Genomic DNA, 19,234 nt, shown 5'->3' with positions numbered 1-19,234 from the left:
TTGCATTTAAACGTGTTTACTGGTAAGCAGGCACAGAGTATGCTAGAGATGGGAAATATAAGCTGGAAATGGTCTCAAGACTGGCTCTGGGAACACGTGATGTTGATGCCCAAGGATTAGATTAGGACACACCCAGCCATATTCCACTTGGGGAGGTCTGTTACACGCACCTTTGTGTCAGGCCACAGCATTGCCAAGATATGACCCGAGAAACCTGGAGTCAACTCAGAGGTGGACTCCGAGAGCTCTATTACTTTCTCACCAGTTATGTGAGTGACAGCGAGAGCAGATGTAGCCCTGGAGCGTGTTTCCTAAATCAGATTTGGTACCAAGAAAAGTCCTGTTGTGGCCCATTCCTTTCCTAGTCCTTTCATTCTTCTGAAGAAGGATCCCAGAGGGTAGAAGAAATTGTGGAACATGTAAAAATCAAGGTTTCGGAGAGTTTATAACATTCTCCTAGCATGTGAAAGCGTTTTTGTTGCTTTCTATTAGTTATTAAGTAGTATATACTGTTGGGGCCAAAATGTGCCTCAATTTTATATTGATTAATTTGGATTTTTTTTTTTTTTTTTTTTGGCCACACCATGTGGCATGAGGATCTTCCCCAGCCAGGGATTGAACATGTGCCCCCTGCATTGGGAGCAGGGAGTCTTAACCACTGGACCACCAGGTAAGTCCTAATTTGAATTAAAGTTACTTAAGAAATGGATAGGGGCTTCCCGGGTGGCACAGTGGTTAAGAAACTGTCTGCCAATGCCGGGGACATGGGTTCGAGCCCTGGTCTGGGAAGATCTCGCAGGCTGCGGAGCAACTAAGCCTGTGTGCCACAACTACTGAGCCTGCAGGCCTAGAGCCCGTGCTCTGCAACAAGAGAAGCCACCACAATGAGAAGCCTGCACACCACGACGAAGAGTAGCCCCCGCTCATGCACAACTGGCCCCCACGCACAGCAACGAAGACCCAACGCAGCCAAAAATAAATAATAAATTAATTTTAAAAAAAGAAAAAAGAAATGGATAACGCAAGAGGGATACTCTGACTCTTCCTGAAAGCAGGAAAGAAATCTCCTACGTGAAGGGTCTACTGCTTGCATATGGAGGTAGCAGGATACCCTTATGGCCCAAGATAGAGAATTCTGGTGAAGAAGCCTATAGAAATGAACCCTGTTACTTCTTTAATTCACTACCCCAAGCCCAAACTCTGTTTAGATTCTTCACTAATTGGGCACCCAAAACCTAAGTTTCTTTGTCCTGTCAATTCCACACAAGTTTATTATTTGTCTAAAAAGTATAAAAGCTGCCTGCTTTGGCTGCTTCTTAGGTCCCATTTCTATGGGACTTCCATGTGCATGAATTAAAATGTTTTCTTTTCTCATGTTAATCTGTCTGTTATCAATTTTATTATTAGTTTAGCCACAAGAACTCAACACAGGTAGAGGGAGAAATTTCCCCCTCCTAACAATATATATACTGTTAAGTGTAGTTGTTACTTTTCACAAATGTATAGTTATACCACCATCAAGATAGAGGGCACTGTCACCCCAAAAGAACTCTCCTGTTTGTACTGAACCCTTCCCACCCTTAACCACTGATCTGTTTTAGCTTCCTATACCTTTGCCTCTTCCAGAATGTCATACAAATGGACCAGCATATTGCCTTGAGTCCTAATGGAAAATCTGACTCTGTAAAACTGCACATCGATACAAACTTTGTGTTCTTCTGAGTTTGCAATTTTTGACATTGCCCAGAAGAGTGGCACACATTATGCTTTCAAAACTGAGAGATTTCATTGGTATCAGCTATATGAATTAAGGTAAGACCCCATGCTTAACTTTCTTCATTTGTATGTGGGAGGAATGATGGGGACAGATCAAACGAGATACTAATAATTGTAAAGTCACGTGTCAACACTGCTAAGAAAGCATAAATTAGTACTGAAAAATAAGGGGAGTAAGTTTGAACTTCCACCGCTGTCTAATGAAACCGAACTGTCACCTTTTACCCTACCTTCCATAACATGTGAAAAGGTAAACACGGATATGATCCCTGAAAACAGAAAAGAAATAAGCTTTGAGGGCTTTGTGCATAAACCTCCCAGCTACTCCTCTTATAAGAAGGCATGGAAAATATCCTAGTTTGAGGATGTCAAATATACCTCTTTTTCCACTCTATTCAGATATTACTCAAAATGATACCTCTGATTGCAGCTTACCTCATTTACTCCCTGGATAATTGCCTTCTGAACAGCCATAGTTATTTTTGGTGTTTTAACCAGGAAATCATATTGGACTTGCACAGATATCACTCTACTCATAGGAAAACGCATGATGAGCTAAAGCTGTGCAGATGACCTTTACTCAAACCCAAACGAACTCGAAAGTTTCATGGGGTACAAACTGTGTCCTTCAGTCTGAATAGCAGCAAAATGATAATGCCAAATCAAAAGGCAATTTCAATTCCCTTCAAATGCTAATCAGAAACATAAATACTACGAAAACTGATAGCCAAAAGCAAAGGGGAAACTCACCTCGCAGATACCCATGTCCAAATTCATGATCAAACAGCACGTGCACTAAAACTTTTAACCATGGTTAAAATGAAGATGAACCATGTCTATACCAACCATTGCTGCTAATTCCAAGAACGCAGGACTGAAGTATTGTTTACATCCACATCGAAGCAGTTCCTCGGTATTTTAAGATGTTAGATGGTGGAAAACTGATCAGTGGTGACATCCTCACTCACTGAGGCCACTACCCTCTCTCTACCCTATACACAACATACCCTGCCTTCCCTATCATCTCACCTGTCATCCTTTACTTTCCTTTCACACACTTATATTCTTTTATAAAAGCAAAGGTTTCTTATTTAACCATCTCTCTTTTCCCACAAAAACATAAGCACCCAGAAGTTCAAGAACTTCTTTTATACTTCCATATCCAGAGCCTAGAGTGCCTGGAAAAGTTTTGCTAAACTGGATATGTTTTCAGTCTACACTGCCTGGCATATGAGGGATGTTGAAAAATTAGCATCAAGAGATTAGTCTCTGAGCAAGAAGGTTTCACTGGGCCAGGTATCCTGACTTTTTCCCTTGCTTGGTTTGTGTCCTCTTAAAATTTGTAAGCTTCCCTTGACTCATAAAGGAAATAACAAAAGAAAATCTAATTTGCTAAGGAGTTTGTCATTACAAATATATATTTTAAGTGTGTACTTCTTTTAAAATCATCCAGTGCACTGCAGGAAATACTTCAGTATTTAGACAAGAAAGGCAAAACCTGTTTCAGATGACTGGGAGCTGGCCTCACACTCCCCAAAGGCCTAGATATATCCTGTTGAAGAGAAAAATGTGACACACATCCATCATCAGACAAAGCTACTCTGTGACCATGATGGATCAAAACGAAAACAAAGACATTCTATAACCGTATCTCTATAAATAATAAAAGAGAACAGATTCTAAAGTTTTTGTTTTGTTGTTTTCCCTGGCCACACCAGAAAAACAGCATCTTAGTTGCAGCTTGCAGGATCTTAGTTCCCCAACCACGGACTGAACCGGGGCCCTCGGCAGTGAAAGTGAAGAGTCATAACCACTGGACTGCCAGGGAATTTCCTAAAGATTTTAAATCACCAAAATTCCCCTCTTCTCACTAATGATTGGTACTTCTTAAAAATTAACTTCAGGGCTTCCCTGGTGGTGCAGTGGTTGAGAGTCTGCCTGCCAATGCAGGGGACACGGGTTCGTGCCCTGTTCCGGGAAGATCCCACATGCCGCGGAGCGGCTGGGCCCGTGAGCCATGGCCGCTGAGCCTGCGCATCCGGAGCCTGTGCTCCGCAATGGGAGAGGCCACAACAGTGAGGCCCCCGTACCAAAAAAAAAAAAAAATTAACTTCAGCATCATGCCATTCTTTCTGCCTTGTCAGATAATAACTATTATGATTACCCATGACAGAATTTAGCTCACTTCCTCACAGCATCCAATGTAGAATAACGTCTTGCTTCCTTGAATAGCAATCAAATCATCTAACACAAGTCAAAATCCAATAGGAAGTCCTCAAGTACACTGTTACACCCCACATTTTGTGGTCATTCCTAGTATGAGAACTCATTACACCCCCTCCTCCTCGAGAACAGACGTGATCATGGTGGTCTTGGCAAAATGGGACAGAAAACACCATGATTTAAGTGCTTGGTGTTATGAATGAATAAGAAACTAGTCTCATGACAGAAATTATAAGTATAAAAGAATAAAAAATAAAAAGTGCCTGAGGTAAAAATACCTGCCCTTGTATGCACAATAATATTGGCTCAATGTATAACAATTAGGTGGAGAAAATTACAAGTTGATCTGAAATTCCATAATTACAATGGGATATTTAATATACCCTCTCAGGAAATGAAAAACACAGTATTTCCTAGCAGATGAGTGCTTGTTAAACAGCTAATAAAATATTTCTAAGAAAAAGCTACAAAAGCACTCATTACAGAAAATAATGCACATACTTTGAATCATATACAACCAAAGAGAACTGAAAACATATTCAGGGATTACACTCAGATTTGAGTAAAAGGAAACACTGAGAATCTGCCTGATATGAGGAAGGTGATTCTACATGGAAGGACTGGGTCTGAGCAGTCACTGCACAGTCAAGAACAGGAACAAACTCACAGGTAGTTCTTTTGGACTGCAACACAAAGGGGAATCAGGAGCACAAAGTCAACAGCAGTATTAACAGACCAAGGTGTTATTACAAATTAGAGCTTATATGAATACAGTCTAGAGAACAGTGTTCAGAGGATATTCTCAACCACGACAGTCTAAATTTCTTGCCAGATGGACACAGCGGGCTTGCAGGAAAATCCAAACTGTGCTGAATCTTCCATGTTGAACTTTGGAAAACACTGTGGAAGCCTACAGCTCTGATCAAATGGAAGTCAAACAGTCTGTGGTGGTTCTGAGGATATTTTTTCCAGTTTTATTGAGAAATAATTGACATACAGCAGTGTATAAGTTTAAAGTGTACAGTATGATTTAACTTATATACATCATGAAAGGATTATCACAATAAGGTTAGTGAACATCCTTCATTTCATATAGATACAAAATTTTATAGAAAAAATTATTTTCCTTTTGATGAGAACTCTTAGGATTTACTCTTTAACAACTTTCTCATGTTGTACATTACACCCCAGTACTAATTATTTTATAACAGAAAGTTTGTACCTTTTGACTGCCTTCTTCAATTTCCCCTTCCCCCCACACCTTGCCTCTCATAATCACAAATCTGATCTCTTTATGAGTTTGTTTTTGAAATATAAATGACCTACAACTCTATGTTAGTTCCTGTTATACAACATGGTGTTTTGATATTCCTATACATTTCAATATGATCACTAATATAAGTTTAGTTACAATCTCTCACCATACAAAGATATAATTATTGACTATATTTCCCACACCTTACACTTCATACCTGTGACTCATTTTGCAACTCTAAGTTTGCACCTCTTAGTCTCCCTCATCTATTTCTTTCCTCCCTTACCTCTTCACCCTCTGCCAACTACCTGTTTGACACAGTATCTGTAACTCTGTTTCTGTTTTGCTATGTTTATTCATTATTTTTTTTAGATTCCAAAAGTAAATGAAATTATACAGTATTTGTCTTTCTCTGTCAGACTTATTTCACTTAGGATAATACCTTCTAGGCCCATCCACAATGTTGCAAATGGCAAAATTTCATTTTTTATGGTTGAGTAATATTCCATTATATATTATAATATTATAAATATATATAATAATATATACATATATATATGGATTAGATTGGTCCTTTTGGGACTGTAATTTCTGAACCTGGATGTCTGTTTCCTTACCAGGTTACAGAAGTTCTTGGCTATTATGTCTTCAAGTATGTTTTCTGCCCATTTTCTCTCCTTTCTTTCTGGGACTCCTATAATGAGAATGTTAGTATGCTTGTTGTGTCAGAAGTCTCTTAAACTGTCATTTTAAAAAATTCTTTTTCCTTATTTTCTGTTCAGATTGAGTGATTTCCACTACTCTGTCTTCCAGTTTGCTGATTCATTCCTCTGTATCATGTAATCTACTACTGATTCTTTCTAGTGTATTTAAAAATATCACTTATTGTATTCAACTGTTTGGTTCTTTGTATTTTTAAAATTTTTGTTAAAAATGACTAATTTCTCACTCTGTTCACCCATTCTTCTCCCAAGTTCTTTGAGCATCTTTATGATCATTACCTTGAACAAGTAGATTGCTTATTTCTGCCTCCTTAGTTCTACTTCTGGGGTTTTATCTTGTTCCTTGTTCGGAACATATTCCTGTCACCTCACTTTGCCTAATTTGCTTTTTAAATTTCTATGTATTTGGCACATTGCTTGTTTCCAGACCTTGGAGAAGCGGCCTTTTGTAGGAGACGTCCTATGTGTGACAGCAGTGCTCTCTCCTCTGGACACCAGAGCTATATGCTCTAGGTGTGCCCCCGAGGTGGGTCCTTCTCATGTAGCGGGCTGACTAGGTGTGGCTGGCCCTTGGTCCAGTTGGTTGCCAGGTCCTGCCTTGTGGGGAGGTTGCTGTTGGTAGGCAGGGTCAGGACATGAGGTGGCTGGCTATAGAGCCCCAGGGGGTCCGAGGGCCAGTGCTGGCCCACTGGTGGGTGGAGCTAGTTTCCAGGGTGGGAGGACATGGGCCCAGGACCCCCAAATCTACTGTCAGCCTGGTGGTGACTGGGGCCAAATCCCAGGGTGGCTGGCTGAAGGGTCCAAGGTGTCTTAGAGCTGGTAGGTGGGGCTGAGGCCCAGGGAGTCCTGGGGTTAATGCCAGCTCACTGGTGGGTGGAGCCAGATCCTGAGGTCTTTGGCTGCAGTAAGCTGGGGGTCTCAGAGTTGGTGTCAGCCCACTGGTGAGCACGGCTTATTTCTGTCACAGACGGCTACAAGGTCTGGGGTGTCCCAAAGCTGGTACTGGCCCACTGGTGAATGGGGCTGGATCCTGGTATAGGCCCACTGGTATATGGGGTTGGGCCCCAACAGCTGGCTGTGGGGCCTCAGGGGTCCCAGGGCCAGTGCCAGGGCAACTGGGGGCTCAATGTGTCTTAAGGCAGCTTGCCATATGGTGGGTGGGGCTGCGTCCCCACCTGGCTAGCTGCTTGGCCTGAGGTATCCCAATACTGGTGCCAACAGGCTGGTGGGTAGTGCAGGTCTCTTGTGCTAATAAGCTAGAAGGACAATTCCAAAACCACACGTGTCAGCACCAGTATCCCTGTGGTAGAATGAGCTCCCCAAAAGGGCTGTCACAGTGTCTATGTCCCGAGAATAAACATCAGTTGCCTCTTGCTTCTCCAGGATTCTAAGATCAGCAGGTGGGTCAAACCTAGGCTCCTTTCAAATTACTGCTTTTGCCCTGGATTTTGGAGCACATGAGATGTTATGTGCGTCCCTGAGGAGTGGAGTCTCTATTTCCTACAGCCCTCTGACTATCCTGAAAGTAAGCCCTGCTGGTCTTCAAAGTCAAATGTTCTGGGGCCTTGTCTTTCCAGTGCAGGGCCCTTAGGCTGGGGAGCAAGATGTGGGGTTTGGACCCCCTTGCTCCTTGGGACAACTTCTGCAATTGTAATTACCCTCCTGTTTGTGGGTAATGGGTCTTGACTGTAACATTTCTCCACACTTCCTACTGGTCTCATTGTGGGTCCTTCTTCCTATCTTTACTTGTAGAAGATCTTTTCTGCGAGTGTTCAGGTCTTTCTCATCAATAGTTGCTTGGTAAACAGTTGTAATTTTGGTGTGCCCATGGGAGGAGGTGAGCTCAAGGTCTTCCTACTCCACTGTCTTGGACTCTCTTCAGTTTTGAGGATATTCCTGACTGGCAGAGCAAAAAAATAAGGAAAATGAGCTGGAAGCAAGTGTCTGCAAAGGCCCTATGCTTCTTGTGTGTCTCTTTCCGTACAGGTGGCTCCAAAATCTACCTAATCCTATTCCACATCTGCATTTCATGTTACCTGTAAATTAGGCTTTGGTGAATTCTAACATGGGACCATAAAAGCAACAGAGTCTAGAAAATGTAGTTCACAACATTACTCACATTGACATAACAGTCAAAAAGGGTCATCTCCAACTCTAAATTTTATTGTCCTCTCACAGGTCTCTCTTAATGCAAATTCCATAGCCCAAATCCCAGCCAGAGGAATGACAAATAACAAAGGACAAAAGATGAAAACAATAATTCACATGAGAGTATATGATGAACTTTGCATACTTACAAATATATTCCAACTCACTGTTAGCAAAGAAATGGAATAAAGCTCTTCAGGCCAATGAAAAGTTAGTTTTCTCTTAAGAAGTAAAGGTGGAATATGTATATAATGTATAAGGGATGTTGAGTACTTGCCGCAGGAAGCCAGTACAATAAACAAACAAGTACCAAAGTGTCATTTTTCAGTGTTCCCTTATTTGCAGAAAAATATTATATAAAAATTAAACCCACTTACATATTAGAAATGCACTTCAATTCACCCATGGATCAAAGAGTCTTCAAAATAAAAACAAAAATTTTACTGAGTAAAGGATAAAATTACCTATTAAACTTAGGAACGATTGCCTAAAGAGTACCTACAGAATTATCTTACCTCAATATTTACTTGCAAAAGTAAGTACTACTCCATACTACAGATAATAACTTTAAGAATGTGCCACTGATAAGGACAATATATGTTTAAAGTTTATAACGCTTCTTCCATATTGTAACTTTGAGTATTCTACATGAATTAATTTGTACCAGGCTTACCCATATTACTTACATTAACATGAGTTTTTTCCAGTGCAGTTTTCACGACTATAAAAATATTTGTTTCAACTGAATAGTTTGTTTTACTTTTCAGTTACATGGTATCTATCCAGTGTACATTCTCATATGGTTTTGTAAGGATGTAGGGCAAATGAAGGTTTTCATATATTGTTTACATTTAACAGAATTCTCTCTAGAGTGAGTTCTTTCCCAAGAAAATGGGACTGAAGACTTCCCCAACTCCTCACACTTACATGGTGTGCACCATCTTGTGTTCTTAAAATGTTGTGATAAAGGCTTTCCAATATTCCTTATGTTCAGTTTCTGGTAAGAGTTCTTTCACATATTTGAATATGATAGGAATTGCTGAGGGCTTTACCATATAGTTTGCATTCACATTTCTCTCCAGTGTAAATTCTTTTCTTGTATTCAGAATGAACTGGGACAACTGAAGGTTCTCCTACACTCCTGACATTCATAGGCCTACTTTCCATTATGAGTGTTTTCATGGTTTTGAACAGAACTGGGACAATCGAAGCCTTTCCTATAATTTTCACATTTGTGTGGTTTCTCTCCAGTGTGAGTTCTTTCATGATTTCATAATGAACTGAAAAAATCGAAGGCCTTCCCACATTCCTTACACTATTAGGTCCATCTCCAGTGTGCTTCACCACATGTCTTGAAAATTTAGTGATAGAGTTGAAGGCTTTCCCACTTTCTTACATTCATAGCGCTACTCACCAATATGAGTTCTTTCATGGTTTCGTAAAGAACGGAGATGACTGAAGGCTTTACTACAATTCTTACATTCATACGGTTTCTCTCTAGTGTGAGTTCTTTCATGGTTTCGTAATGAACTGGGACAATCGAAGGCTTTCCCACATTTCTTACATGTATAAGGTCCAACTCCAGTGTGCTTTATCATATGTAAACGAAGTTTTGAGAGAAAAATGAATGCTTTCCCACATTCCTTACATTCATAGGGTTTCTCTCCACTATGAGTTCTTTCATGAGTTCAAAGGGAACTGAGATAACTGACGGCTTTACCACATTGTTTACATTGATAGGGTTTCTCCCCAGTATGACTTCTTTCATGTTTTTGAAGGAAACTGGGATAACTGAAGGCTTTACCACATTCCTTACATGCATGAGGTTTCTCTCCAGTATGAGTTCTTTCATGTCTTCGAAGGGACCTAGGAGTACTGAAGGCTTTACAACATTCCTTACATTCATAGGGCTTTTCTACACTGTGAATCCTTTCATGACTTCGAAAGTAATTGGGACAATCAAAGACTTTCCCACACTCCTTACATTTATAAGGTCCATCTCCAGTGTGCTTCATCACGTGTCTTTGAAATTTGATGAGAGAACTGAAGGCTTTCCCACATTCTTTACATTCATAAGGTTTCTCTCCACCATGACTTCTTTCATGTTTTCAACAGGAATTTGGACAACTGAAGGCTTTACCACATTTTTTACATTCATAGGGCTTTTCTTCACTGTGTCTCCTTTCATGGCTTTGAAAGGATCTGGGACAACTGAAGGCTTTACCACATTGCCTACACTCATAGGGTTTCTCTCCACTATGAATTTTTTCATGTCTGCGAATGGAAGTGGGCCAACTGAAAGTTTTCCCACATTGTTTACATTTATAAGGCTTCTCTCCTGTGTGAGTCCTTACATGTATTTGAAATGAACTGGGAGTAATGAATGCTTTCTCACATTCCTTACATTTATAAGGTCCGTCTCCAGAGTGACTTACCATGTGTGCCCGAAGGCTTGAGAGAAAAATAAAACCTTTTCCACATTCCTTACATTCATAGGGTTTCTCTCCATTATGATTTCTTTCATGTTTTCGAAGAGAACTGGAATAACTGAATGCTTTACTACATTTTTTACATTCATAGAATTTCTTTCCATTGTGATTTCTTTCATGGTTTTGTAATCCTACACGGGAAATAAAAGCCTTACCACATTGCTTACATTCATAGGGTTTCTCTCCTGTGTGAGTCCTTTCATGTGTTTGAAAAGTTCGACGATATCTAAAGGCTTTTCCACATTGTTTACATTGATAGGGTTTCTCTCCCATGTGGGTTTTTTCATGTATTTGTAGTGCACTTAAAAAAGTAAAAACTTTCCCACATTCCTTACATTTATAGGGAGCATCTCCAGTGTGTGTTATCATGTGTCTCCGAAAGGTTGTGAGCCACTTAAAGGGTTTCCCACATTCCTTACATTTATAAGGAGTATCTCCAGTGTGCATTATCATGTGTTTTTGAAAGGTTGTGAGCCACATAAAGGATTTCCCACATTCTTTACATTCATAGGGCTTTTCTCCTGTATGAATCCTTTTATGTGTTTGAAAGGATGTGCGAAGACGAAAAGCTTTCCCACATTCCTTACATTTATAGTTCTCCTGTCCACTGTGTTTTCTTTCATGTTTTTCAAAACACTGAAGATAACTGAAGGATTTACCACATTCCTTACATTTATATGGCTTCTCTTCATATTTCTGACACTCATACAGTTTGTGCCCACTATGACAGTTGATATGCCTATTAAGGGATGAATGATGCATAAAGACTTTTCCACATGCACTGCATTCATGTAGTTTCACTCCAGTAGTTTTCTTGTTCAGACTGAGTTTTGGAATAAGGCTGAAGTTTCCTGCACATTGACTACCCTCTATACTTTCACAGAGTCTCTCTACAACATGACTTCTGTAAAAAATGAGAATCATGTTAGTAATGATTTCTTTACCAACAATTTAATATTTATTAGTAGGATATTTGAACTACATTTTTATGATCTATAGCAAAAGTGTAGGTTATCTCCCTTGTCTGAATTGTTTTTGATTGAATATAAGAAATGCCCTGCAAGAAGACTTCACTCTTGGAATTATCAAAACACTGATATTCACATATAGGGCATGTTAATACTGTTTCCAAGAGAACTATTTTCCAAACACTAAATATCTATGTCACATATTAGAAAGTATTTGGGGGAAACTTTTTCTGAGAATAAATAAATGTGAAAAGGCATTATGTGTTTAGGTCCCTTCTTTTAAAATTTCATCACATACCAGGACCCTCATATAAGGCACTACTTTCTGTTGTGAGTGTGACTTACCTTAGCTTTCTCCCCTGGTTTTTGTGCTGATCTTCAATGTCATGATCCTCCCATTTTTTCCCTAAATTGCAGATGCAGAAAAACGATTCCAAAATATTAGAAATTATAGAACAATTATTAGATTCTATATTCATTGTTGGTTGTGACCAGGCCTAGTTTATATACCAACATCCTCCCTTCCACATAGGACATCTTGGAAGACCATCAATGAGCAAGAAATATTTGTTCCCTAATTGACAAAGTAAAGGAAAGCTGTCACCCTTACCTATTGAGGCCAGGTTTCTGAAGGTTTCCCGCATCACATCTCTGTAGAGTTTCTTCTGTGAAGGATTCAGTAAAGCCCACTCCTCCAGGGTGAAATTCACAGCCACATCTTCAATGGCTACTGAGTCCTAAAATACCCCAAATATGTGTATAGCAGGATGCATGACACTGACAGGACTAGACATCTATACACCATTTTTGTTTTGTTTTGTTTTGTGTTTATTTTTGGCTGCGTTGGGTCTTCGTTGCTGCGCGTGAGCTTTCTCTAGTTGCAGCAAGCAGGGGCTACTCTTCATTGCAGCACGCAGGCTTCCCATTGTGGTGGCTTCTCTTGTTGCAGAGCACAGGCTCTAGGCTCGTGGGCTTCAGTAGTTGTGGCACGCGGGATCTAGAGCGCAGGCTCAGTAGTTGTGGCACAGGGGCTTAGTTGCTCCGTGGCACGTGGGATCTTCCTGGGCCAGTGATTGAACCCATGTCCCCTGCATTGGCAGGCAGTTTCTTAACTGCTGTGCCATCAGGGAAGCCCTATACACTATTTATATGAAGGTTATGTATTATTCTGTTGTATCCAAACATTTATTCTATGACTTGATCATCAGGAACTTACTCTGTCTCTACTTTCTCACAAATTTAGCAGCATAATGAACATGGAAATATTTACTCTGATCACATTACATCTCATTTCTCACTAACAGCGGGGTCCAGAACATGTTGGGAAATGACAGACATGATATATAAATGAAATGAATGTTACCATTTTAAGACCATCAATACCTTGTGAGGAAAAACTCTTTCATCTCCTTCCTTTTCACATACCATTTATAGCACTTATGAGGCAGAGGGTCAAATCTGCACAAACTTTTATGAATAAGAACATAGTGCTGAACTGGAAGCTTTTTCTTCTATTCCAATCACCGAACAAGAGTCTAAGAAAACTGTAAAACTTTTAATAGGATCCAGCTGGCCAATTTGGCCATAAAGTAATCCAGGCCTTTATAAGTAGTCAGATGTAGATGACAGAAAAAGAATATTCTTGTGGGGAAATAGTGCTGTTAATTTGTGTAATATTTACCACAGATTCAGTTTTTCCTTTCTCTTTGTTTGATCTGATGCACTAGAAAGTTAATTGGCGCTTACAGTTAATTGGCGCAGACAGTAGGAAGATAGCATGAAAACACAGACCACAAAATTCCTATACTCATGTGCCTCAGGGCTGCTTAGAGGCATACATAGGCACACAGAGTGAGACAATATGCCAGAGGAGCTCTTTATGGCAGATCTAGAACACAGTGCCCTGTGTCTTTCTAACCTTGAGGAACAGATTAAGAGATGTAGATTGCAAGTGCATTCACTGAAAATCACAAGGGTTTGATGGTGAATCTGCCCATAAGTATGAAATACACAAAGGATTCAACAGTGGTTTCCTCCTAAAGAACATAAAATCTCCATTTTCAAATTGCAGAGGAAGTTATTTCCTGACCAGCCACTCTAGAGGCTGCCCTACCGACTTCTCTAATTTCCAAGTTCCCACAAGGTTTACAGGAACATGACAGCTTGACCCCCTGGGGATAGGAATCCCTTTACTGATGACAGCACACATTGCCAATAGTGTATGAAAGGTTTTATTACCTAAATAATTGAGGTATCTGAGGAAAGTAAGGCAGGCCTCTCCAGAGCTTTCAAGGAATGCCTTCACAAGCAAGGAAAGGTAATTGGACTTTTTAAAAACTGAAGTTAGGGGCTGGGTTAGGATGAGGGTTCACACACAAGAGCAGGATCTTAAGAGGATTGAATCTCTTGCCACTGCCAATGGAAGAAGGACTAAGGCTTTCTGATCACTTTGTATAGATGTGGGTAAAAGTATAAAGAGGATGAATAAGGTTTTAAAGCAGTCAGCAATCAATAATCAAAAACTGAAGACAGAGACTTACAGGTTCTAATCTGGCATTTAAGGAACTTAGAAGTCACCATTCCTGGCCTCAAAGAAAAAAAATGAAAAAAACTTGAACAAGTCTTCTTAGACCCATCAGAGCATGAGGTCACAGGCAAAACACTCTCTCTAAAACTGGGAAAGAAGAAATAAAGATGGCATGTAAAAATAAGCACCAGGGACTTCCCTGGTGGTCCAGTGGTTAAGACTTTGCCTTCCAATGTAGGGGGTGCAGGTTTGATCCCTAGTTGGGGAGCTAAGATCCCATATGCCTAGCGGCCAAAAAACCAAAACATAAAAACAGAAATAATATCGTAACAAAATTCAATAAAGACTTTAAAAAATGTCCACATCAAAAAAAAGTAATAATAATAATAAAAAACACCAAATACTCTGTTCTTAACAAGGCCTGTACTGAAAACAATACATTTCACCAGAGGCTAACACAAAGCCAAAAAAACAAAAACAAAACAAACAAGACAGAACACAATATCCATGAACTGTACAGCAATGACAGGTTTAAAATACACAAAATGGGAATATCTAAAAAAAAAAAAAAGATACACAGAAAGGAACAGAAAAAATGAAGTAATAATCATTCAGATTTTCCTAAAATTAATCATAAATGGCATTCTGTAGATCCAAAAAGCTTAAAGAACACTAAATGTGAAAAATACATACCAAGTATATCATATTCTAACTAGAGAAAAATCAAAGAGAAAGAGAATATAGTGAAAAAAAGCCAGAGGGGGAACCCACCTTACTTATAGAGAAAAAAGATTAGAATTAAATCAGACTTCTTTTCAGAAACCATGCAAGCAGGAAGAGAGTAGAGTGAAATATTTAAATAAATGAAAGGAGGGGGGAAATGAACATAAAAAGATGTGATACAATTCAACATCCATTTATGGTAACAAACTAATAATAGAATGGAACTCTCTGTTCTTGAGAAAAATATCTACAGGACAACTGCAGCTAACATCATACTTAGATACAACACCAAAAACAAAAAAACAAACAAACCATGAAAGGAAAAAATGATAAGTCTCACTTTATTAAAAGGGAAATTCCTGTGCTAGGAAAGTGTTAAGTGAATGAAAAGACAAGTCACAGACTAGGAGAATGTCTTTGTAACACACATATCTGCTAAATGACTTGGTATCCAGAATATACATAGAATTCTTGGGGACTTCCCTAGTGGTGCAGTGGATAAGACTCTGTGCTCCCAATGCAGGGGGCCCGAGTTCAATCCCTGGTCAGGGCACTAGATCCCAAATGCATGCCACAACTAAGAGTTCACATGCCACAACTAAGGAGCCCATGTACTGCAACTAAGGAGCCCTGGAGCCACAACTAAGAAGCCCTGGAGCCACAACTAAGTAGCCCATGTGCCGCAACTAAGGAGCCCACAAGCTGCAACTAAGACCCAGTGCAACCAAATAAATAATTTTTTAAAAACCCCAAAACAAAAAATATATATAATTCTTAAAACTCAACAGTAAGAAGACAAACAACTCAATTAAAAATTGGAAAAAGATCTGAACAGACACCACACTGAACAAGATATACAGATGGGAAATAAGCAATATGAAAACATGCTCAACGAATGTCTTTGGGAAATTACAAAAAAAAACAATGATATGTCACTACACACTTATTAAATGGCTAAATTCAAAACACTCAGAACACCAGATATTAGTGAAGATGTGAAGCTGCTGGTAATCCTCATTCCTTGGTGGTGGGAATGAAATTTGGTATGCCTACATTGGAAGATAAGAATTTTCCATCAATACTTAATATACTCTTATACATATAGTAAGATCCAGCAATCACATTCCTTGGTAGAGACCTAAATTAGTGGAAACCTTAAGTACACACAAAAGCCTACACATGAATGTTTCTAGGTGTTTTATTCATAATGGGCAAGAGTTAGAGTTAAGCATGATGTCCTTCAAGAGTCGAATGGATAAACAATCAGTGTCATTCCCACTGTAATAAGATGAAATATTGTTCAGTGAAAAAATGAAATGAGGTATCAAGCCATGGAAACACATGAAGGAATCTTAAAAGTACATTGCTAAGTGAAAGAAGCCAATCTGACAAGGCAACACAAGATTCCAAGTATATGACATTCTGGAAAAGACATTATTATGAGCCAGAAAAAGATCTTTGGTTCTGAAGGATTTGGGGGTTGAAGGGAGAGATGAATGAATAGATGAAGCATAAGGGACTTTGAGGGAACTGAAACTACTCTATAGGATAGAGAAATGATGGATACTTTTCAATAAACATTTACCAAACCCCATAGATCCTATAACACAAAGAGTCATTGATAATAAAAACTGTGGACTTTAATGCATCACTATTGGTTCAGTAATTGTTATAAATGTATTGTGGTAATACAAGATGTATAAAACAGTGCAAACTGTGTGGATGCAGAGGGGTTATGTGGGAACTACTAAGGAAAAGAATTACAGGACCACAATATTCAAGAGATAAAGAATCCAAAGGAAAGAAAAGCAAATATTTGAATCAGCTGAGATAAGCACATTGCTTCCCTACCGTTCAAAATGAAAATCCACATTCAGAAAGTTAAATACATTCTTAAAATTGTGGTCCAGACATTCCCAACTGAGATAGAACCCCTAGAAATGAGTCAGTCCCTGGTGAAGAAGGGTAGGGACCCAAAATAAACTCTGGCAGCTGCACATACTCTTCTCTTGCCTGGCCACGTGCGAGCCTTTCCTCCCCCAGGCTTCCATCCTCACAAGTGAGGAATTTCTCAGCAGGTTCCAACCCAAATGAACTCCCAACTTCATAAACCCTTTGTCAAGGAGACAGAACACCAACCTCCATAGACTTTCCTGTGCACAAATTACACTGAATGCGCCAACATTATGGATGCAACACTTAGGCATACATCTGCACCTGGAAAAACCACTATTACAACTGCAGAAAGAAATCACCGAATCTCCTCCACCTCCCCAGGTGCACCTGAACCCCCATCTTTCCAGGGCTCTGTACCTAAAGACTCCTTCTGTAGTGGGTGTGAGCAGGTGAGAAAACCTACAAGGAGAGGTTCCCCAGGAAGAACCAATTGGTCTTCACTTCCACTTCTCTGTGCACGCTCAGAGAGGGCCTTGGTTTGGCTCACCCACCACAGGCCATACTCAACACTGGAGTTACTTGACACCACTGTTACATTTTAATGACACAAACACACTGACCAATCCAGCAAATTCACTCAGACTCAGTGTTTATGTGGAAAGGAGGAAAGAAAACTGGAACGCACTTTACTAGTTCAACCAGAAAATCCCCAATATATATTCCTTTCAGCAAAGAAGATGTCAGTTAATTATTATTTCATGGCAAGACTTGTTTTGTAATTAATTAATCATACTTGAACACTTCTGGTCTGCAAGTCTAAACCCTGGAATTTCATTCGAAATCATCCAAAAGTAATGAACAGCCCCCTGAAACAACTATAGTCAGGGTAAGAGGGAGTGAAACCAGTATCTTAAGTGAAATGCAATACTGGAAACTTTCTTTTCACCCCTGAAATTCACCTCTTTTTTTTGCCTCTTTGGAAATGTTTTATGCTATCTTTCGAGCCTACTGATTAAATAAAAATGTATTTACTCCTACTGAAAATGGACACTTAAATAAAGCAATAAATCTTTTCAGGTCAACAAAAGCAGGGAGGGGGCTTCCCTGGTGGCGCAGTGGTTGAGAGTCCGCCTGCCGATGCGGGGGACACGGGTTCGTGCCCCGGTCCGGGAGGATCCCACATGCCGCGGAGCGGCTGGGCCCGTGGGCCGTGGCCGCTGAGCCTGCGCGGCTGGAGCCTGTGCTCCGCAACGGGAGGGGCCACAACAGTGAGAGGCCCTCGTACCGCAAAAAAAAAAAAAAAAAAAAAAAAAAAGCAGGGAGGGACAAGGCTGACAGAACAGATCTCCCAGGAAAGTTTCAAAAAGGAACCTCCAACCAAAGGATTTTCCGTAGGATGTCTGGGCCCAGGAAAGATCCTGGGACGAGAGGCACAAGGATTTCATACAACATAACTCCAGGCGGTCATTCTCGGCTTTCCTCTCATGTAAAATACATACAAAAAAATAAAGCTTTCAAAAACAGCCCATCCGTGGCTCTACTTAAGAAGGATAAACAATTAAAATATTGAGGCTATTTGAAATGTACCACGGCGGACAAACAGTAGAATATGCTGTGAATCAGAGAGAGGAAGCTGGCGTTTGGGAATGCGAAAGGGATTTGTAAATTTAGGGATTTATCGCCAACCCTAGGAAGAGCTACGCTGGTAAAACGGGGTTGTGGATTTGAGACCCCGCTCCCCCCAAATTTGAAAAACTCAAGAGAAAACGTGTCGCGCTGGGGAGAAAGGAGGGAATGGGGACCTCACACACCACAGCTCCTCCCACGCATAAAGCCCAGACCCCGAGTCTAACGACCCTCCCGCGGTCACCGCACAACCTGGGGGAGACGCGGGGTTGCGGGCGCAGAGCTGCGCAGAGAGGCTCCGGGGTCAGGACCGACGTCGCCGCGCACCAAGGGACGGGACAGGACGCCCGGGGTCCCGGCTGCCGGCCCCGCCCCGCCCCCACGCTGCGAGCCGGAGCGGACTGAGGTCCGAGCGGCGCCCCGGGTGGACTCGGGCTAGCGGACTCCGAAGTTGACCGCGGGGAGGCCCGGGTCCCGCCACGGCCGCTTCCGGCCGGTTCCCACCAGCCCCTCCTCTCCGTCTCCACACTCAGGGAAGCACACTCACCATTTCTAGGTTTCCTGGGTCTCCCTGAATCTTTCCTACGACTCCCACGACCCGTATAGATCACAACACAACAGAGCCTGCGGCGGAAGAAAAACACCACTAGGCGAAGATAAGAATTTGGAGCAAAGCCAGAGCGATTAGCTACGGCCCTTCCGTTGAGGGGCGTCACCCCACCCACAGGCCCCAGCGATCTCCCTGATTGGGCAGTTCCAAAGGCCGCGCCCCCTCGTGCCTGAGTGACAGCGGGGCGGGAGGACGCTTGGCTCAGGCGAACCGGCTTCAGCCGATGGTGGTAACCTGTCCCCGCGGGAATATTTGAATTTAAACAGAGCTT

General features: G+C 40.9%; 1 protein-coding gene across 1 annotated transcript; it reads right to left on the bottom strand.

Moving 5' to 3' along the window:
• Positions 1-5,023: 5,023 nt before the first annotated feature.
• On the bottom strand, positions 5,024-18,999 carry LOC132486582 (zinc finger protein 709-like). Its single transcript, XM_060093977.1, is given in 5 exon segments — positions 5,024-7,876; positions 8,811-11,517; positions 11,927-11,987; positions 12,192-12,318; positions 18,901-18,999. Coding segments are annotated over 4 exon segments (2,244 nt in total). The 5' UTR covers positions 18,904-18,999; the 3' UTR covers positions 5,024-7,876; positions 8,811-9,464.
• Positions 19,000-19,234: the final 235 nt, after the last annotated feature.

This window comes from Mesoplodon densirostris, chromosome 3 (genome assembly GCF_025265405.1).
Source record: "Mesoplodon densirostris isolate mMesDen1 chromosome 3, mMesDen1 primary haplotype, whole genome shotgun sequence".
NCBI classification, from domain to species: domain Eukaryota; kingdom Metazoa; phylum Chordata; class Mammalia; order Artiodactyla; family Ziphiidae; genus Mesoplodon; species Mesoplodon densirostris.
Note: the sequence above shows the minus strand (reverse complement) of the source record. Positions and strands in the feature narration are given on the sequence as shown.